We start from the raw sequence: 18366 nt of genomic DNA, 5'->3' as shown, positions 1-18366 counted from the left end.
CTCACTGGATTATGGTGATGATAAAATTAGATAACTACACCATCATGAGCTCATTGAAACAAAAGTGTGATACAAATGGAAGAATTTTGTATCATATAAAGCATTTTCCCATGTCCAGTATCCCACAAGCCTGCTGCAACCCTTGTAGAACAGATAATGTATTAGTATAAGGAACCTGTGGCCCTCCGGATGTTTATAGGCCAAGCTGCCAATGACCAGCGATTATGGGAGGTAGAGAGGGCCATAGGTGCTCCATCTCTTGATTTATAAGGTGAAATAAAATGTAGACCTGCAATTGTTTATTTGTTAAATTTGTTGGCTGATCTTCATTAGAGTGATCCCAGGGTAATGTACAATACCAAATGCTGTGGCCACATATAAATTACTATCAGCAACAATAATAAAAACACAAAATCGTGTTATTAAAATCACTAAAAAAACATACTGAGCAAAATTTAAAGCAGCAGTAACAGTACATCAAGGTTTTGGAATATTCTGTATTATTTCCTGTTAATTCATATTACATCTTTCTCTACATCACATCTAAAGTTCCACAAAGCGCTCCAATAACTTGCTGGTGCAAATGAGGCTATCGGTACATCTATAGCCTGTAGTTTGACTGAAAGCGCCTTTTTCATTTCAAATTCCAAGTCCATATTGTCACACACAGTTAATCATTAAGCCTCTTAATCAGGACAGTTCACTGAGCAGCTTGTTGAAAGGGCATTTATGCAAGTGGACTTTGGAGGTAGAAGGAAAATGGAACCAAAAAGATTTAAAATATATGTATATTAACTAAATGGAGGGGGGTGAATGATGTTTCAGACTTCTATTGCCAAGACACAATCCGTTTTTTCTTTTTTATTCTGTCAGGGATCAGCTTTTTTTAACCATTTAGGATGCTGCTGATTTGGGAAATCAGAATTTTGTTTTTGATCTTTTCATTGCTAACCATCACCAAGAGCACAAAGTTGTTGTCAGGCCACAAAAAGTGTGGCGATCCAGAATGCGAAAGTAAGTATAAGGGCTTTTGCTTTAAGTAAGCTTCTTTGAAACTAATTTAAGTGCCGTCAAAATCTGTAAAAGAAAACAAAGCAAGTTTTGAAAATGCAATATATACTTCAAGAAATGTTTGCAAAATATTAGCTTTATGCATGATTAACCTGTATATTTTCAACAATAGACAAATGCTTTCTGGGAAGCCATTTGGTGGAACGGTGTTGTAGCATATGTAAAAGGGCAAAGTTCAGTAGAAAAGCTTGTTATCAAACCAGGGGCCTAGTTTTCGTCAGAATTGTCCCTGTGCTTATTCAAAATCTCTTACTTTCCAAAAGCGCCTGATTAATATTTACAGTATTTCTAATTTAGTTATGTATACAAATTACTAGTGTTTTGTCTACCAAATCTATACCATATTATTTAGGTCGATTCGGTTGTCTTTCTGTTTTTCTTAGCACCTTGTGAAATCTTATTGCTTTTGTACCTTGCCTTAAAACTGCACTGTTTGTAGCACTATCTCCTCTATGTTTCCTCAGAAGGAAGTGCCACTGCTGGGTGAGTTCAGTGAGTCTTACTCCCAACCCAAGTTAAGAATGCTTAGGATTGCAGCTAAGGCTGCAGTTGTATATACAAGAAGCAAGACTCATTGAATACAATGGCCTTGTTTCTGAGATAACATGCATAGGACTGTGCTGCCTGTTAATGTTATATACTAGTGAAATGCTCATCAATAGGGCTGTGGGGTGGAGTGTTTGTGCAGATATGTAGGACTTGTCTATTACGGTGTTCCGTCGGGTTGTAAAAATCTGCCCAGCGCCCCCAATTTAGTTTAGCAGTCTTGTTAAAATCTATTTTGGAATGTATTTCTAATTACTCCAAAATGTGTTTCTCACTTAGCATTCATCGTAAAATGAAGAAAAAAATGCAGCTTGCAGAATTCATAGTGTGTGCTCTAGGTGCGTTTTTGTGGAAATGGAAAACTAAAACTGCATGCCGATACGCATGTGTAGTAGAAAAAAATACAAGAATGTGTATTCATATACAAACATTAAACTTATTTAGGATACCATTAGATGAAATTCTAACCAAACGCTACTCAGCGCAAGCAATTAATTTAAGTTTGTTCATTTATTTTAAGGATTGCGTAGTGAGACCAACCACTTCTGAAAAAATGTGTCCAGGATTTTGTTGTTTCTGTAGTAAGTGGTAAAACATTTCATTTAAAGTGAGGTGAAATTCCCCCCATCTTCTAGGACAAGAGGATAGCTCATGTACACAAATTATGTAAACACAATGCCAGTGTGTCTCGGACATGTACTGTGATTTTTGTATGTGGCAACATATCATTCAGGAGGAGAGTAGATTTTAAACTTTAGGACAGCTGGGATAGGTCAGTCGGTAGATCATGAGACTCTTAATTCCAAGGTCATGTGTTCAAAGCCCACTTTGGGTGAAAGATTCCTGCATTGCAGGGGATTGAACTACAGTGGAACCTTGGTTTGCAACCATTTTGGATTGCAACCACGTCAAACCCTGAAGTGTGTGTCCCTTTTTTTGGATTACAACCCTTTTTTTTTTTTTTCCGATTACAACCCCTTTCTGCCTTTTTTTTTTTTTGGAGTCCCCATTGGCGAAAGCGCACCTTGGGTTACAACCTGTTTTGGTTTACAACCGGACCTCTGGAACAGATTATGGTTGTAAACCAAGTGGTCCCAACTCTACAATTCTATGATTCTATGACTGTCTGAAGCCACAAATCCAGACTACACTTGATTAACTTTGCTTAAGTTTCCTCTGTTTTTTTACATACATGCAGCTTTCATGAGCAGAGTGCTAGCCATTAAAGACTACATAGGACCTGACTGCCGCTATTTGAACTTCAAAACTGGGGAAGAGATAATCGTATACTCCAAACTCTCCAGGAAAAGGGAGGACTTGTGGGCAGGAAGTGTAAGTATTTCAAAAGGCAACTATTTCTCTTATGAGCAATCAGAATTCACTTATATCAACAGATTGGTTATTCACAGTGTTTTTTTTCTGGGGGTACTCAAGAGTACACAATAACAGCACCTTTTTGTCCAGAAGAAAAGCACTGGTTAAAAGTGTGGCACTAACTGTAACAACTTCGTGGTGAGTACCGGCACCTTTTTTATAGAAAATAAGCAGTGGTTATTCATAAGTGGTTTTTCAGTGGGCTAGACACTTTTCCATGAATATTTTGAGGGGGGCAATGTGTTACTTATTTTGTTTCCTACTGTTAATAAATTGTGCCCTAGGCAAGATTTCAGAGTGATGTTAATATTGTGGCATGAAGTGTAATCCTTTTAAATCCTCTTGGCGTAAACCATAATAGTTTCTTTGAACATTTCCTTCCAGAGATGTAATTTCACATTAAGTGTAGGCACCCACTATTACATTACTTTGGTCTATGTAAACAAGAACATTTCTGTGCTTTTTTATTAGCCAAGCCACTAGGTCATATCCCTGTTTCCAAATAAATTAACTGGGAATATTTGCTAGAGACATTGTGGAACAATATAAGGCCATTATTGTACCCAGGAGGACCCAAACAGCAATTAATGGCTGGTTATTGTAATATACAAGAGTACTTTTAATAATGTGCAAAATAATAACATTAAAAGTACTATTACTTTGTGTATTTTTATGAAGCGGGAGAGAAAATTTTCTGAGGGTTAATAAGAGTTTGTTCTTTTAATCCAGACTTAATTGAAATAAGTGCAGAGATTCTTCTCACAATTGTATTTGTTGTATATCAATTTTAAGTACAAAACCCCATTTCTTTTATAATAAAAAGCTACCTGTTTAATTTTATAGAAAGGTGCAGAATTTGGATATTTCCCAGTGGATGCAGTCCGGATTGAAGAAACTTTTATTACAAAAGAAGTAGAACTGCCAACTAAGGTAAATTAAAGTAATATCAAAATGGAGATATTTGGTTGTGGAGATGTATATATGAATGTATGTATTAAACTTGTTATAGAATCATAGAATCTTAGAGTTGGAAGAGACCCTGAGGGTCATCTAGCCCAACCTCCTACAATGCATCTCAACTAAAGCTTCCATGACAGTAGCCCATCTAACCTCTGCTTTAAAAACTCCCAAGAACAGAAACTTGGGAGAAACCAAAACTGAGAGACTTGCCCATCTCTACACAAAGGCCTGTGCCCCAGAGTCTTTTAAGTATCTATTGTTATGTACTCACCCTGGGTCAGCAGGGGGGTACTGTAGATAGTTTTCACTCAGGTCCACATATGCAAATAAGGAATTGAAAGTGACATTCAGTGATTGGATAGTTACAGAAAGTTGTTACTGTTGTGTTCTAGTGGAGCTCTATATAAGCAGGCTGGCTGAACTCTTCAGTCCAGTTCTGTCCTGGGCCTGTGAACAAACAAGAGCTGTTTGAAGAATCGCTGTGTCGTCTGATTTGTTCACTCACAACTTAACATCTATCACTGCCCCTTCCAACAAATATGCATAAGAATATACATTTGCATGTGTGTAAAACATGTTCTAAAGACCTCTTTCGAATGCATGAACTACTCAACTTGGTCTCATAAAAATGATTGATAAAGTTGCTCTGTTTTAAATATTCCTTGTGCTAAATTTTAAAGAGAATGTACATTTCACAATTATTTAACAACTTAATTATTTCATAACTTGCCAGTTGGGGCATTTGCATGCTTTTAAAAAACATTCCTAATGATATAATGTTAAGAAATAGTAGAGTTGTATTAAATGGGTAGTAGCGTATTAACTCCAGCCACTTGCTTATTTTTAGGAAACTGATTTTCTTTGTATTGATGGAGGGGAATACATTTTTGAAAATGAAGACAGCATACTTAATCGTTATGACAAAGAAAATGAATATATACCTCCATACTCAGAAGAAAAAGACACCAAATTTGAAATGCCTGAAGATGAAGTCTTGAAACTTGGAGGTATTTCTTACCCAAATGAATATAAAGAACAATTTCCTGACAGTCATGAATCTGACAGTAAATACAAAGACCTGCATACGCTGGAAACTACAAGCCACGGTGATACAGAACTCAGCGACAGGGAGACTAGACAAGATGAGACTACTCCGGAAGAAGACCGAATTAGTCAGACTCCGCAAGCTGTCCCAACTCAGTCGGCCTGGACTGTGTCTGGTTTTGTTGGCTGGCTTGGCTTGGGAAGTAATGAAAATGAGGAGGCGGTCAGAAAAATATCACAGAAAACAGAAGAAGTTACATTCAGGCGCAGGAAAATCGCAATAACTGATGATAGTGGCTTAAAAAAATTAAATGAAGAGGGTGAAACAGCACCACAAGGCTCCAGCTGGTTTAAAAGTACTTTCGCAGATTTGATGCATCTTGGAAGTGACAAATCAGAACTTGATCTGCTGTACAAAGAAAATGATCCAGAAATCCACGACAGCTCCACCATTGCTGGCAATGCCGGCCACTATGGCAGTTCTACCGCATCAGAAGGAATGAAAGAACATAGCAATTCCGAACAATCTGAATCAAGCTGGTTTGATCTGGAATTCAGTGATATTTTGCCTTTTCGTTATGCTGAAGAAAACGCAGACAAAGAAAAGCTTGCAGCTGGAGGAGAAGCAGATCAAGATGAAGAACAGCATCTAAGTGAAGAATCAATCTTAACGGACGATGGCTTGAGAAAGCAAACGGGCAGACTGATGCCCGATGAAGAACAAGACAAAGGAAAAATTGTTCAAGAAACCCCAAAGCAAGCAGCTGAACCAACTCTTTACGAAGGACAAGTGAAAGAAAAATATGTCCAAGAAGCCCCAGGCATACATGTTAGAAAAACAGATTCTGATGTGCAGTTAGCAGATGAGCATGCAGACGTAAAGGATGCAGCAAGTCCATCACCTTTGCTTGGTGATAAACGACTTAAGTCTCCCTATGCAGAACAGGATTCAATACCAGGCAACCAAGTTATGGAAAACGATAAAATTAAAGCTGTAACAAAGGAGTCAGAAAGAACAAATCACCAGTCAGGTTGGTATGAAAGTATGTATGACAGTTTGATTGATTATAATAGGGTTACATCAGATAATCAACCAGGGCATGAGTATGTAACTGTTGAGAGTCCACAGGAATCAGCTGTAGATCAGTTATCATATAGTATAGGTCAAGGTACTGCAAAGGAAGAAAATCATGAGGGTCCTAAAAACCAGAAATCTTTATTTTCTGTTAGTTATTTTACAAGTATACTGAATTTTCAGAGTTTTATATCTGAAGGAACCAATAATGCTCAGCATGCACACAATAATCTAAAGTCTAGTGAGGAAAGCACCCAATTTAAAAAGAGTGAGGAAGTATTACAAATAGGCAAAGAAGAATTACTAGAAAATCAGAATATTACTGAAAAGGTGCCAGAAAACAGAGATGCTGATACTACCCAGGGAAACGTTTTGCTGTCTTCTTTAGCAGTAAAATGTAGTGAAGAAAGTAGAAGAAAAAGACAGGGTGAAGAACTAGCGAAAGATAATACACCACATCCTCTGTCAGTAAAATCTATAGAGTTAGAACACCAGGTTTCCTATGGTCAATGTACAGGGGGAAAATTGTATGGAAGACCTTTGGACACACAGGGCCATTCCAATATAGAAGATAAAAACAATGTTCATAACTTAGAGGCCAAACAGTCTTCTTTAGAGCTACGAAAGCTAGCTGATTTGGCAGAGCGAAAGGATTATATTAGTGAAACATATTCCTATGAAAAATCTATCCTAGGAGAAGATGAGCCACATGATGGGAAAGCAATCAGACCAGATAATGTTGAACAAGCACTATTTTCTGAGGGGCTGAATGAAGATTCAGATAGTTTTTCCAAATCAAAGAACATTCCAGGCGAAGATAAAATACCTCTTGATGAAGATAGGACAGTTATCCAAGGGAGCGGAGAATTTAATACAAAAGATCAGAATCCATTTTTAACAGAACAACGTGAAGCACCAGAATTAACATACAATGTAAGAAGACCACCACCACCACCACAACAACAGCATAAGGCTATTAACAAAGATTCCAAATCTAGCAAATACAATGTTAATAAAAATAATTGTTTAGTCTCAAAAGTTTTGAATGGGGGTAGTCGTACTCCTGTTATAGGTTATACAGATGTTATGAAAGGAATACAAGTTTCAGATCCAGTGCCACATTTACATTCAAAAAAACGTATAAGCAACAATATAAGGGCAGATAATGTTATAGATTCTCATGATGAAAAGAAACTTCCTGATGTTAAAAATATAGAAAGTGTCCCCTCTCATGCCATCCAAGATTATTTTCATATCAACCCCAGGGTTGAAGAGGAGATGAACCAAAGTGTAGTTACTAAGGTAGGCAAGAATTTGTTTTCTCAAGAAAGTGCAAAAGAAGAAATTCATTTTTCACAGCATATCTCAGAACTTAGTGAAGGCAAACAAGGACACAATGAGCAAAATACATCAAGTAATCAAGGACCATCTCCACTGTCTGGGGAAGTTTTTCAAAGTGAAAAGGAGATTTCCGGGGACAGCAGCCGCATACTGAATTATGATTCTGTCACCTACGGTGTGCAGAAGAAAGGCTTTCAGGGCCCACAAGTGCAGATAGGTGAAAAAGGTGTTGAAGAGGAACAAAACTCAAAAGCAATAGAAGAACATTTAGATAGTGCTCAAGTTAGTGATCCTTCATTAATAGATCAGCAAGAGCAAAGTGTATTTCCTTATCCTAGCTCCTCAGGCACTTTTTCCAAGAAAAGTATTCACTCACCTCAAATGTGTGCAAGTCTGACACACCAGAAAGAAGATAAAGAAGAGTTAAAAGGTGAACAAGTATCATGTTCCTACCTTGACTGTCAGAGTACCAATATTATGAGCTTAGTACCAGACAAAAAGTGTACAAGTCAGAAGGGACATGATAGAAAACAACATTTAACTGCGGGTTTAGAAGTGAAGAAGCTTAGAATCTCAGCTCAGCATAAAGAAATAGATAGCATTCCAAATACTGAAGAAACTAAACCGGAGTATCAGAAACAAATAGCATACACAACTTCAGAGATAACTGACATAAAACCTGAAGACAGCTTAGCGACAACTGACTTTAATAGTTTAACTCAGAAACAATATACTGTAGTTGGAACAAGTCCTGCCAATGAAAATCCAGTTCAGCACTTAGAAGTGCGAAGTGATACAACTAATCTAGATAATAATATTAATCCTAGCAAACATTTATCATACCATCTTAAGCCTGTGGATGATTATATGGACCCTATCCCTCCACAGACTAGAGATGGTATGGACACACAGCATTTAGCTAAAGATCATCATGATGAAACATTTGCACATGACTTAATTTCTCCTTTTCCTAAAAGTCTAAACCATGCAGAGAAAGTAGCTTATTCTGGGCATGCAAGAGATAGTCAAGAAAAAGGCAAAACAGGTAAAGATAGTGAGAAAATACTAAGATGCAAGAATATAGATTGCACAAGTGACAAGACAGAGAAAGGAGGTGTTGGGAGTAACATTTTTGGTAAACTATCACGGCTTCTTGGAGAGCCATTTAAAAATAAGGACGATGAAGACTCTAAAAAATATGAAGATAGTAGAAATATTATTGGAACACAGATTAAGGCAAAGAGGCAGGAGGCTGATGTAGTGAGAAGTAATTTTGAACAAGAAAAAGGTGAAGTTCAGAGCACAAAAGCTATCAGGTATTTAGATAATTTTAAAATTAAGGATGAGGGATCTCAGGGTCCAGGGGAAAGAGACAGCAGCATCCAGGAAAAATCTGTTGCTTCAGACTCAAAAAATTACAACCACAAGTATGACAGATCTGCAAATCAGGAGACAATAGTTCAAAATGGTCAATTAACACCTGATACAGAGTTGGACCCGAAAGAAGCCACTTCCTTCAGTGGATTACAGGAACTTTATTTCAAGTTTGTTGAGGAATCTAAAAGGATACTTGAAGCAAATATGTGTGAAAGGCATGAACTGCAGCTATTAGAGCAAGAGTTTGAAAAACTTCGCCGTGATATCACCACTTTTCCATGTGAAGATATTCGCAGGGAAATGAAAGAAGTGACTACTTTGGTGGAACATGAAAATAAATTAAACAGTGGACATGAAAAGTGTTTGAAGGATAAAGTGAATTTACTTCCAGAACTGCACAGTCTTGTGCTGGACATCAGAAACAAATGTGAAATCCAAAAGGCAGAATCAGGTACCAGACCACTGTTTTGATAATAAAAGTTAACAAAGCAAGAACAATATCGCACTTTGCTTTTTTATTTTAAAAAAGCAAAATGACTGACCGATGGGATGATGTGATTTTTTTCAGTATAAAATGAAGCTGATGCCCATTATAAGCTTACACAACAGCAGGATATCAAGTTGTATTGTGCTTTATCAGGAAATATAATATAGAACCAAAAATATAAAAGGAGAATCATTCATTTTCCATCAGTAGAATAAATAGCTGGGTGCTGGAAGGATGCAACAGCCCCACAACAACAATAGTATCTCAGAATATACATGTTTGGTAGGGCTATTAACAAAAGGCTTTTTTGTTGTTGCTTACATATCTGGATTTTAGTCCATTACAGTTTACTAAATATGATTATTATATAAGGAAAAGTCATATTTAAATTTTCATCTTCAGTACAAGAATGGAAAATATAACATATTCCTTGTCACATTAATAAATTGATATAAAAAGGCTTCCAGAAGTGATCAGGTTCAAATTCCATCAGTCATGCTTGTATGCATCTCCACCCTAGCCAGTTTCCTGCTTCTAACACATTTAAATGCAGTAATTTTAAATTGTCAGTCTTAATAATTTCAGGGATGTCATCCAATGCTTTTTTCTTCCTTATTTTCTGCTTGCATTTCTTTTGCCGAAATTTGTGTTTCCTTCCCCCCTCCTTATTCAGACAATACTTCAGGTTTATGAAGGAACCTTTCTAGTCTCCAAGAGTTTCCTTGACTCATTTCATTAGCCATGCTTTGCCTTGGTGGTTTATTCCCTGATTTTAATATTTCTAATTATAAGTTGGGAGACTGTAGTACAAGAGAACTTTAATGATTGACAATGAGATATGAATAGGGATCCTGGGAATTGACATGCAGGGGAAAAATGGATAATCAGGTGGAAATAAACATGATACCACTTTTACAATTATTTGTAGGTATGACCAATAATGGAAAATTACCTGATGATCATCCTAAAGAAAAACATCACTTGAATTTGGATAAAGAACCTAACAGTGGCCAACATACAGAAGCAAATAATGTGCCTCCAATAAATACCGAGAAGAAAATACATACTTCAGCCAAAAATAGTCAACATCAGCCAAATTCAAAAAGAAAATTATCAGAGAACAATCTAGTGACTCATAACTATACTATCAGTAATGGTAAGGAAAATGATTAATCTAAAAACTGTAATTACATATAGTATTTTGTAAAGAAGATATATTGTAATACTCATTCTCTCTTCCTCTACTTTTACATGAAACAGAAAGAGAATGGCTATTTCAGATAATCCTGCATTTGAATGACTTCTGTGCCATTATAACATCTGTATTTTCAGTGATGGCATCTACCAGTAAAAAGGTACGTTTATTTACTTTGTATTTCTACAATAATAATAAAAATGCACTAGTTACAGCTTTGAAAACATTTTATTTGACGTTTAAGCACAAAATTCCTCCTAAGTTTGCATTTGCTAGTGCACTCCCCTGTCACTTCCCTGTAGTTTTCAAATAGCACTGAACCTGATTTAAAGTAGGAATGGACAAAAGTTATGAATGTTTGGAAGTTCAGATGGGGGAGAAATTTGATTCAGTTTGCATTTAAAGGAGGATCTATCAAATTCACACTTTCTGAAACAATGTGAGAACTGAAATGCAGCCATCCTTCCAAATTCGCACTTATCTGGATTTTGCAATGCAGTTGTCTGGGCAAGTAATGTGTGCAAAAATGCATATATTGGGGTCAAAGTGTGCTTAAAACTGAATGCATTATAAACAAAATACATTATATTAGGAGAAAATGCTTGCAGAAATGATTATTATTAGTCAAAGCTACATACAATGATATGTGTATTAGGAGAGATTTGCACTGAAATGCTGAAGTGTTTTTATGAGGTTTGTTTTTAAAGAATTGCAAATCACTGCAGAAATGTGTAGAACTAAATTTAATACTGGAAAAATTAGAAACTGAGAGAACTGAAATGGACAGGTCCTTCCATCTCTACTGACTCCTGTGATATCACTAAGAACCGTTCCTTATCTCCTTGTTAAATTTGGCCTGCAATGGGTGGAAGAGATAAGGATCTAATTGTAAAGAATTCTTTGAGTGGAAAATGTGCTTTTAAGGTCGGCTACAGTGTTGTACTGAGCCTCCTGAATTCTCATATCAATGCATACAAGAGTGCACAGTGCCACCTAGGGAGGCATTTAATTTTTGCATACATATGTAGGAGTATGTGCTTTTTGCATGGTGGCCATCACATTTTAAATTTGTTCTGAGCCTTGTAACACATGCAGATTCTTTGTGTAGGTCTCCTGGCTAAAACACTAGGAACCCCTTGCAGTAGATGACATGAGGAAGCAGTAGATGACATGTCTTCCTTGGCTCATCACTTTATTTTCTAGGTAGAATGGAATTAATTATCTTGTGTGAAGCCTAAAAGCTTCCTGACAGCCCACAGAGAGTTATCACGCTTTTGTAAAAGGCAAAAGTGATGAGTTTTGATGGGAGAGGTCTGGCTGAAATCTGTGCTCAACTCTGAAGCTAATCAGAGTGACCTTGCACACAGGGCTGTCTTAAGCCTATCCGGCACCATGGTGCAAAAATCCCTCTGGTGCCCCCTCCCTTTTCCAGAATTTAGAACTTGGGGCCCAACTCATGGACCACCTCATAGCCCAGAGAGCTGCCGCCCACAGAAGACGGTGTTGATGTGGTGGACGCGGCGTGGCTGGCCAGACCTCCGGAACCCCACGCTTGCTTGTGAGGCTCTGGGGCACCTCCTCCTCCTCCACTTCCTGACAATGACAGCCCGCTGCTGGCGGCGCTCTTGCTGCTGCCCAGCGGCCTGAGGAACAGGAGGCAGGAGTGGTGGTAGTAGGGTGGCGGGCACCGATGATGCGAAGGAGGCCCCTTGGGAGCCACTCCCGCCACCACCGCTCCCTCAGAAGACGACAGTGGCTCAGTGGGTGGCTGCTGAGGGGAGTCCCGCGGCCGAGGGAGAGGAGGCGGAGGAGGGAGCGGCCCGTCCTCAGAGCAGCTCCTCGTCTGCCGCCGCCGCGCGCTTGTGGGAGCAGCACAAGCAGCAGCAGCGTCAATGCGCCCGCCCACAGAGGGGGGCGGGCCGATAAGGCTAGGAAGGAAAGATGGATGGCGTGACGCAGCTGGCAGCATGCAGGGAAAGGGGAGGCCACTGGCAAAGCTGACCAGCTCCCCCACTCACCCACTCACTGGGTCGCCCCCGAGAGGCCGCGTCCTGGCACAACGAGCCACTAAGCTCTGTGGGAAAGACGGCTCTGCTTGCATGTTGGTATTCCTCAGCCTCACTTGTATCACAGAGTTATTCGTGTATAGGTCAAATGAAAGAAGAATATATTGTAGCTATCCTGAGTCATTTTGATATGATAGAAATTTATGCAAATAGAAATAAAAATGTGGTAATTCAGATGGAGTTGGTGAAAATGCACAAGCTTTAACTGCCTGACAGAAATAAGAGGACTCTAAAATTTCAGAATCTTTCTAGCTGCAGCAGCTTCATCATACATTAATGGAATAAATAGGGGCACAGGTGGCGCTGTGGTCTAAACCATGGAGCCTCTTGGGCTTGCTAATTGGAAGATCGGTGGTCCGAATCCCCACAATGGGGTGAGCTTCCGTTGCTCTATCCCAGCTCCTGCCAACCTAGCAGTTTGAAAGCACACCAGTGCAAGTAGATAAATAGGCACTGCTGCGGTGGGAAGGTAAACAGCATTTCTGTGCGCTCTGGCACTTATCACGGTCCTCCGTTGCCAGAATCGGTTTAGTCATGCTGGCCACATGACCCGGAAAACTGTCTGTGGACAAATGCCGGCTCCTTTGGCCTGAAAGCGAGATGAGCGCTGCAACCCCATAGTCGCCTTTGACTGGACTTAACAGTCCAGGGGTCCTTTACCTTTACCTAATGGAATAAATAACTCTTATCTGGGGTTCCTTAAAATTTAACCATAAGAGATTAAAAGTGTATGTTCTGAAGAATGACTTGACAGCCTGAACTGAAACATGCTTACTTGGACCCACCAAGTTCAATTCAACTTGTGTTTTATGTATGCTGCATCTTGCAAATTTATCCATATTTAGATAAGTGAAGTCGCCTTAGTATTAAATACAAGTATAAGACAATTACATGAGAAAATAGAAATTAATAAAAAAACCAGCGCTGCTATACAGGTAGCATATATGTACAGTGGTAACTCGGGTTAAGTACTTAATTCATTCCAGAGGTCTGTACTTAACCTGAAACTGTTCTTAACCTGAAGCACCACTTTAGCTAATGGGGCCTCCTGCTGCTGCCGCACCGCCGGAGCACGATTTCTGTTCTCATCCTGAAGCAAAGTTCTTAACCCGAGGTAATATTTCTGGGTTAGCAGAGTCTAACATATGTAACCTGAAGTGTATGTAACCTGAGGTACCACTGTATTTCCTTTCAAGTCCAGCTTTTAGGCCTTGTCATTTGTGAGTCTGATAAGATAATATTTTCAGTTGAGTCATATACTTGTAAAAAAAGAAAACAAAAAGTGTTACCTAAGCATCCGTTTAGCAATACCTTTTAATTACTTGCTGCGACTAATCTGATATTTCACAAGGAACTGACTACTGTAATACTATACTGGAAGAAAGTTGCTTGTCATTAACCTCCCTTTTGCACCCCTTCCTTAAACGCATACATGTCAAAGCAGGATCTCTTTTCCATTTGGAAACATAAGCTACGGGGAGCTCTTGTTATCTGCATAAACAACTAGGAAACTAGAGCTAATTTAATTATTCTTACAGATTTTTTAAACGTAACTTTTATGTGATTACTATACTTGGTTCGTAAATGGAAAGAGCAGAGGAAGAGGTAAGTTTTTAAAGGTAGTTAAACTTTTAATGATAGTGAAAGGTGGGGAATGTTGTATCTATAGAGTGCCAGACTTTTTAGTGCCACATAGACACTCCAGTCTAGATCCTTTACTGCTGCCTTTTTATTTCTTTTTTGCTTTGTAGTTTTGTCTTTTGACATTTTGAATACTATCACTTGTGAGAGTTGGCAGCTGAGCTTCTTAACTTATTCCTCGTGTTTTAGGAATAGTTCTTAGGTCATGACATTCACGGTTGTCCCAGGTTATGACCCCCAGGTATCAAGCTAATTTTCATGTTGAAGTAAAGAACCAGCTGTTTATACACTGAGGTGCAAATAGCCTATACCAGCTTAATGTAAGAATCTACAGAAGAAATTGTTATTAGAGTTAATCAAAATGTCTCCTATTTCATACTCCTAGACATAAATATAATTTTTCAGAGTAGGAGATTTTCCTTTTCTTCCTTGGCCCCCACCCATAGGCTATTCGATTGATTTATTTTCCCTGCAATCTTTGCATCCGCTTCGGTGTTTCTACTAAGAACTGCAAGTACTGCAAGGAATATTATCCCAAGTATTCTAGGATTCTTAAGAACAAACTGTGCATTCTTATTTGTTTGAAGAGAAAAAGCACATGCTTGAACACAGTGTTACTTAAAATGCTCCCAGATTGAAACACAATGCTATAATTGTTATTGGAGTTAATTGTCATCTCTATGCTAATGCTGTTTAAAGTTTCCATAAATATAATTTCCCCTCAAGTTTACAAAAAAGGGTAATCTGTATTAAGGTTCTATAGCTTCAGCCTTTGTGGGGTGACCTACTTTCAGAATGGCTCTCCAGACCTCCAGATGTTGTTCCCATAACTTCCATAATTCCTGACCATTGGCCATGCTACCTGGGGCACATGAGAGCTGGAGACAGCCTCATCTGGAGGGCTGCAGGTTCCCCTTCCCTCCTTTAGACACTGCACATAAGGCGGGAAGATGTGAAAACTGGGCTATGGGCACATAGAAACATATGCAGAGAACAAGCAGCACAAGTTGCTTGGGCGTTGTTTTCCTTCTGTATACAGTGTTAGAGAAGCTCCTCCTCTGAATATAGGTCCCTATCATCTTACTAGGAAAACAAGAAAATATTTATCTCAAAAGTAGTAGTCAACCAAAATTTATTTTCATTTATGTAAGATTGAGCATCATAGTCACTTACATTCTTATGAAAGAAGGCCCCAAAGACTAAACCCTATTTTAAACACAATACTTGGAGATGGATTCCTTAATTATAATGAACCCAAAGGCAGTTCAATCCTGTTCTCCTCTCCACACCCATAGCTGTTGTGGTGCAAAGGCTTGTGCAATACAAATACAGTGGCAATACCATTTTTGCTAAATGGGCAAGGGAGTCTGTTTGTTTGCCACACTCTCAGCTGATAGAACTCTGTATTTTTTAAACATGAAACCACAAAGGTTAGCAGCTGTCCCCCACTTTTTAGCTTTTCCAGGGTGGGGGTGGGGCACACCCTCTTTGTAAAATACTCCTGTGTAGCAAATAGTTTTTCTTTAGCACCACGTAGCAGCAGAGCCGAAGGCTGCCTCAGTAATGGAGAAAAAGAACAAGGGTCAACTTGCTCAATGCTGGATCCTATGCTTTGCGCTTCATCTGCTCAACACATGAGCATAGAGTCAAATTCTTACTGCTCAGTATAACAATTTACTCAAGACGTATGTCATTACACCACTGAATTCAGTGTCATGTTGGAATGTGGCCTCAGTGTGTTTAGAATGGAGCAGTTGGTGAAGTAAAAAGATCTCGAATATAATTTCCTACTGGGACGCAAGACTTAAAGCAGGGACTTGTTACACTGGTTACATGCACTGTCATAAACCTGTATCATAACGTGGTTCTGCTTGGCTGCTGCTAATTCATGCTTGCTCAATCTGCATTTAAATAAGTCAATGATTTATAATTTATCAGTATTCTGAGAAGCAGAGATACAAGTCTCAAACTAGTTATATTGACTTTGTAAAAATAAAAGTGTACTATTGAAAGAAGATACGTTTCAGCATAAACTAGTTCCCTACATGACTCTACTTAAAAATATCAGTGTTCTTTACTCCAGGGCCAGAATGTTCTATTGGGGAGCTTATTATTCCACCCCATATCTTATCCCATAGGGAACAGCTATATGTTTGGTCCCTGCTTGTGAAGATTTTTACCCCATGAGACCTAAGACATGTAGCACAATTCTGTATATGCTTAGAAGCACTGAGTTTGTTGGAAGATTTAAGACAGGTAAAACTATGCAGAGCATAGTCAGACTATGGAACTTGCTCCCCAAGGAGGCTGTGATGGCCACCAACTTGATGGCTTTAAAAGAGGATTAGGCAAATTCATGGAGGAGAGGGCTATCAATGGCTACTTTTATTAAAATTCTATACTACCCTTCACTCTAGTATCACAGGGCTGTTTACAATATAAAAATATAAACATACAGAACACCATAACTAACAAAAACAATACCTCCCCCCCCCCCCCAGTTTAAAAGGCCATAGATTGTTTAATTAGCCAAAGACTATGTTCTTCATTCGCAGATGGAGGCAGAAATGCTTGTGAGTACCCCAGAGTCGGCCACGACTGGACCTAATGGTCAGGGGTCCCTTTACGTTTACCAGAGAGGAAAGTGCTCTTGCGCTTATGTTCTGCTCCTGATTTCCCACAGGCATTTAGCTGGCCATTGTGAGAACAGGAAGGTGGACCTAGGTGGCCAATGATCTGATCCAGCTGGCTCTTCTTGTGTTCTTACTCTTTACCTGTTTAGGGCTGCAGATTGTTGTTGTTGTTTAGTCGTTTAGTCGTGTCCGACTCTTCGTGACCCCATGGACCAGAGCACGCCTGGCTGCAGATTAGCTTATACTAATAGTCCATATCCTTCAGTCTTCCACAGATTAAAATAGGGATATGCTTGTAGCATGCCTCATCTCTTCTTTTCTTTTCTTTTTCTTTTTTTTGCCTCATCTCGTCCAAGGATCCTGTTGGAAGCCCTAACCCCCTCAACTATCGCAGTGCTCTTTGCATATGCTGCAGTATACTCTGCTATAACTTGCACCGGTTTAAAAGCCAAATGACTGATTTGACTTTGGCCGGAGAGAAAATTGCAACTGTCTTCTTTGGCATTTTTCTGTCTCACCAAATTAACTAACTTACACCACCGCCCTTTCCTAGAGCAACATGAGCAGACACAGACGATGGCTACGTAGGGATTGCTTGCTCTGTGTCATTCAGCTCGCTGCTTGGAGTTGGTTTGTAGCCTCCTCGGGGCTGGATCATTTATTTTGGCCCTTGCGATGCAGCAAAATACAGGGGAGTGGGTGCTTCCTACTGCCGTGCAGTGGGGGCGACTGAAATGCCTATGCGGCCTCCTGCCCAAACACCGAAACAGCCTCTCCTTCCCCGGCAGCGCTGCCGTCTCTCCTCCCCCCCCCCCTTTTTTTTTTTCCTTTTTAAAGAAAACTTTCGCGACGGCGGTGTCCTTCTTTCGCGGCGCCCGACTCTCCCTCCCCTCCGGCCATGGTTTCTCCCGGCTCCCCCCTCCGAGACTGCCGGTGGTGCGTCCCGTTGGCCGGGCGGGCGCCCAGGACAGGAAGAGGCGGCGTGGGCGGCGCCGCCGGTTGCCGCTGGGCCGCCCTGAGCCGAGCCGCAGTTGCTGCAGCAAAGATGGCTGCTGCCAGCGACGCCGCCGTTGCGGGGGGCAGCCCGGAGGACGCCGTGGAGGCCGTGGCCGGAGGCCTCGGGCTGGCTTGGCGGGACGGCGCTCGGCGCTACTGCGGGCTGGCCTTGGAGAGCGTGAGTGCGGGGAAGGGCAGGGCGCCGGCGGGGGCGTGGAGTCGTCGGCCTTTGCCGGGGCTCTGCGGCTCTGCGTTGCCCCCGGCTGGGATGCCGCCTTTGCTTGCCTTGTGACGAGAGAGGGGGGTCCAAAGCCTACCCCCCCCCCCACACACGTTGCGCCCATCTCATTGGCACGCCCGTCAAGGCTGCGGTACTCAAGAGGCGGGGGGACTGCGCCCTGCACATGCTCAGAGGCACGGCCGTGTTGCTTCAAGCGGTCCTGGTTATTAAAAGCCCTTTCTAGGACAAAGTCCAGGCTCAGATGATGCCCTTTAATGACAAAATGCCTCCAGGCTGGCATAACGTTTCACAGGTGTCTGTGTACCGTGGGTAGATGGTG

The 18366-nt window shown here is 40.3% G+C and overlaps 1 protein-coding gene and 1 long non-coding RNA gene across 7 annotated transcripts in view; one reads left to right on the top strand and one right to left on the bottom strand.

Annotated features, from left to right (window-relative positions):
• MIA2 (MIA SH3 domain ER export factor 2) overlaps positions 1–18366 on the top strand; it is a 51352-nt gene that overhangs the window by 301 nt on the left and 32685 nt on the right. For 4 of the 6 annotated variants that reach the window (XM_079971772.1, XM_079971773.1, XM_079971771.1 and 1 more), the window contains exons 2-8: positions 874–1014; positions 2816–2949; positions 3835–3921; positions 4799–6026; positions 6765–9239; positions 10204–10431; positions 10536–10630. In XM_079971772.1, coding sequence (XP_079827898.1) covers positions 900–1014; positions 2816–2949; positions 3835–3921; positions 4799–6026; positions 6765–9239; positions 10204–10431; positions 10536–10630 — 4362 coding nt within the window. In that variant the 5' untranslated portion in view covers positions 874–899. Of the gene's footprint in view, positions 1–873; positions 1015–2815; positions 2950–3834; positions 3922–4798; positions 6039–6764; positions 9240–10203; positions 10432–10535; positions 10631–18366 lie in introns of all 6 variants that reach the window. The other 2 variants (XM_079971776.1, XM_079971775.1) reach the window with 2 other exon arrangements.
• Positions 957–16970, bottom strand: LOC307214425. Its single transcript, XR_013838071.1, has 3 exons — positions 16952–16970; positions 4223–4398; positions 957–1077 (listed from the first exon to the last, which is right to left on the bottom strand). It is a non-coding gene; the product is annotated as an uncharacterized lncRNA (long non-coding RNA).

This window comes from Podarcis cretensis (assembly GCF_951804945.1).
Source record: "Podarcis cretensis genome assembly, chromosome: 1".
Classification (NCBI taxonomy): Eukaryota; Metazoa; Chordata; class Lepidosauria; order Squamata; family Lacertidae; genus Podarcis; species Podarcis cretensis.
Note: the sequence above shows the minus strand (reverse complement) of the source record. Positions and strands in the feature narration are given on the sequence as shown.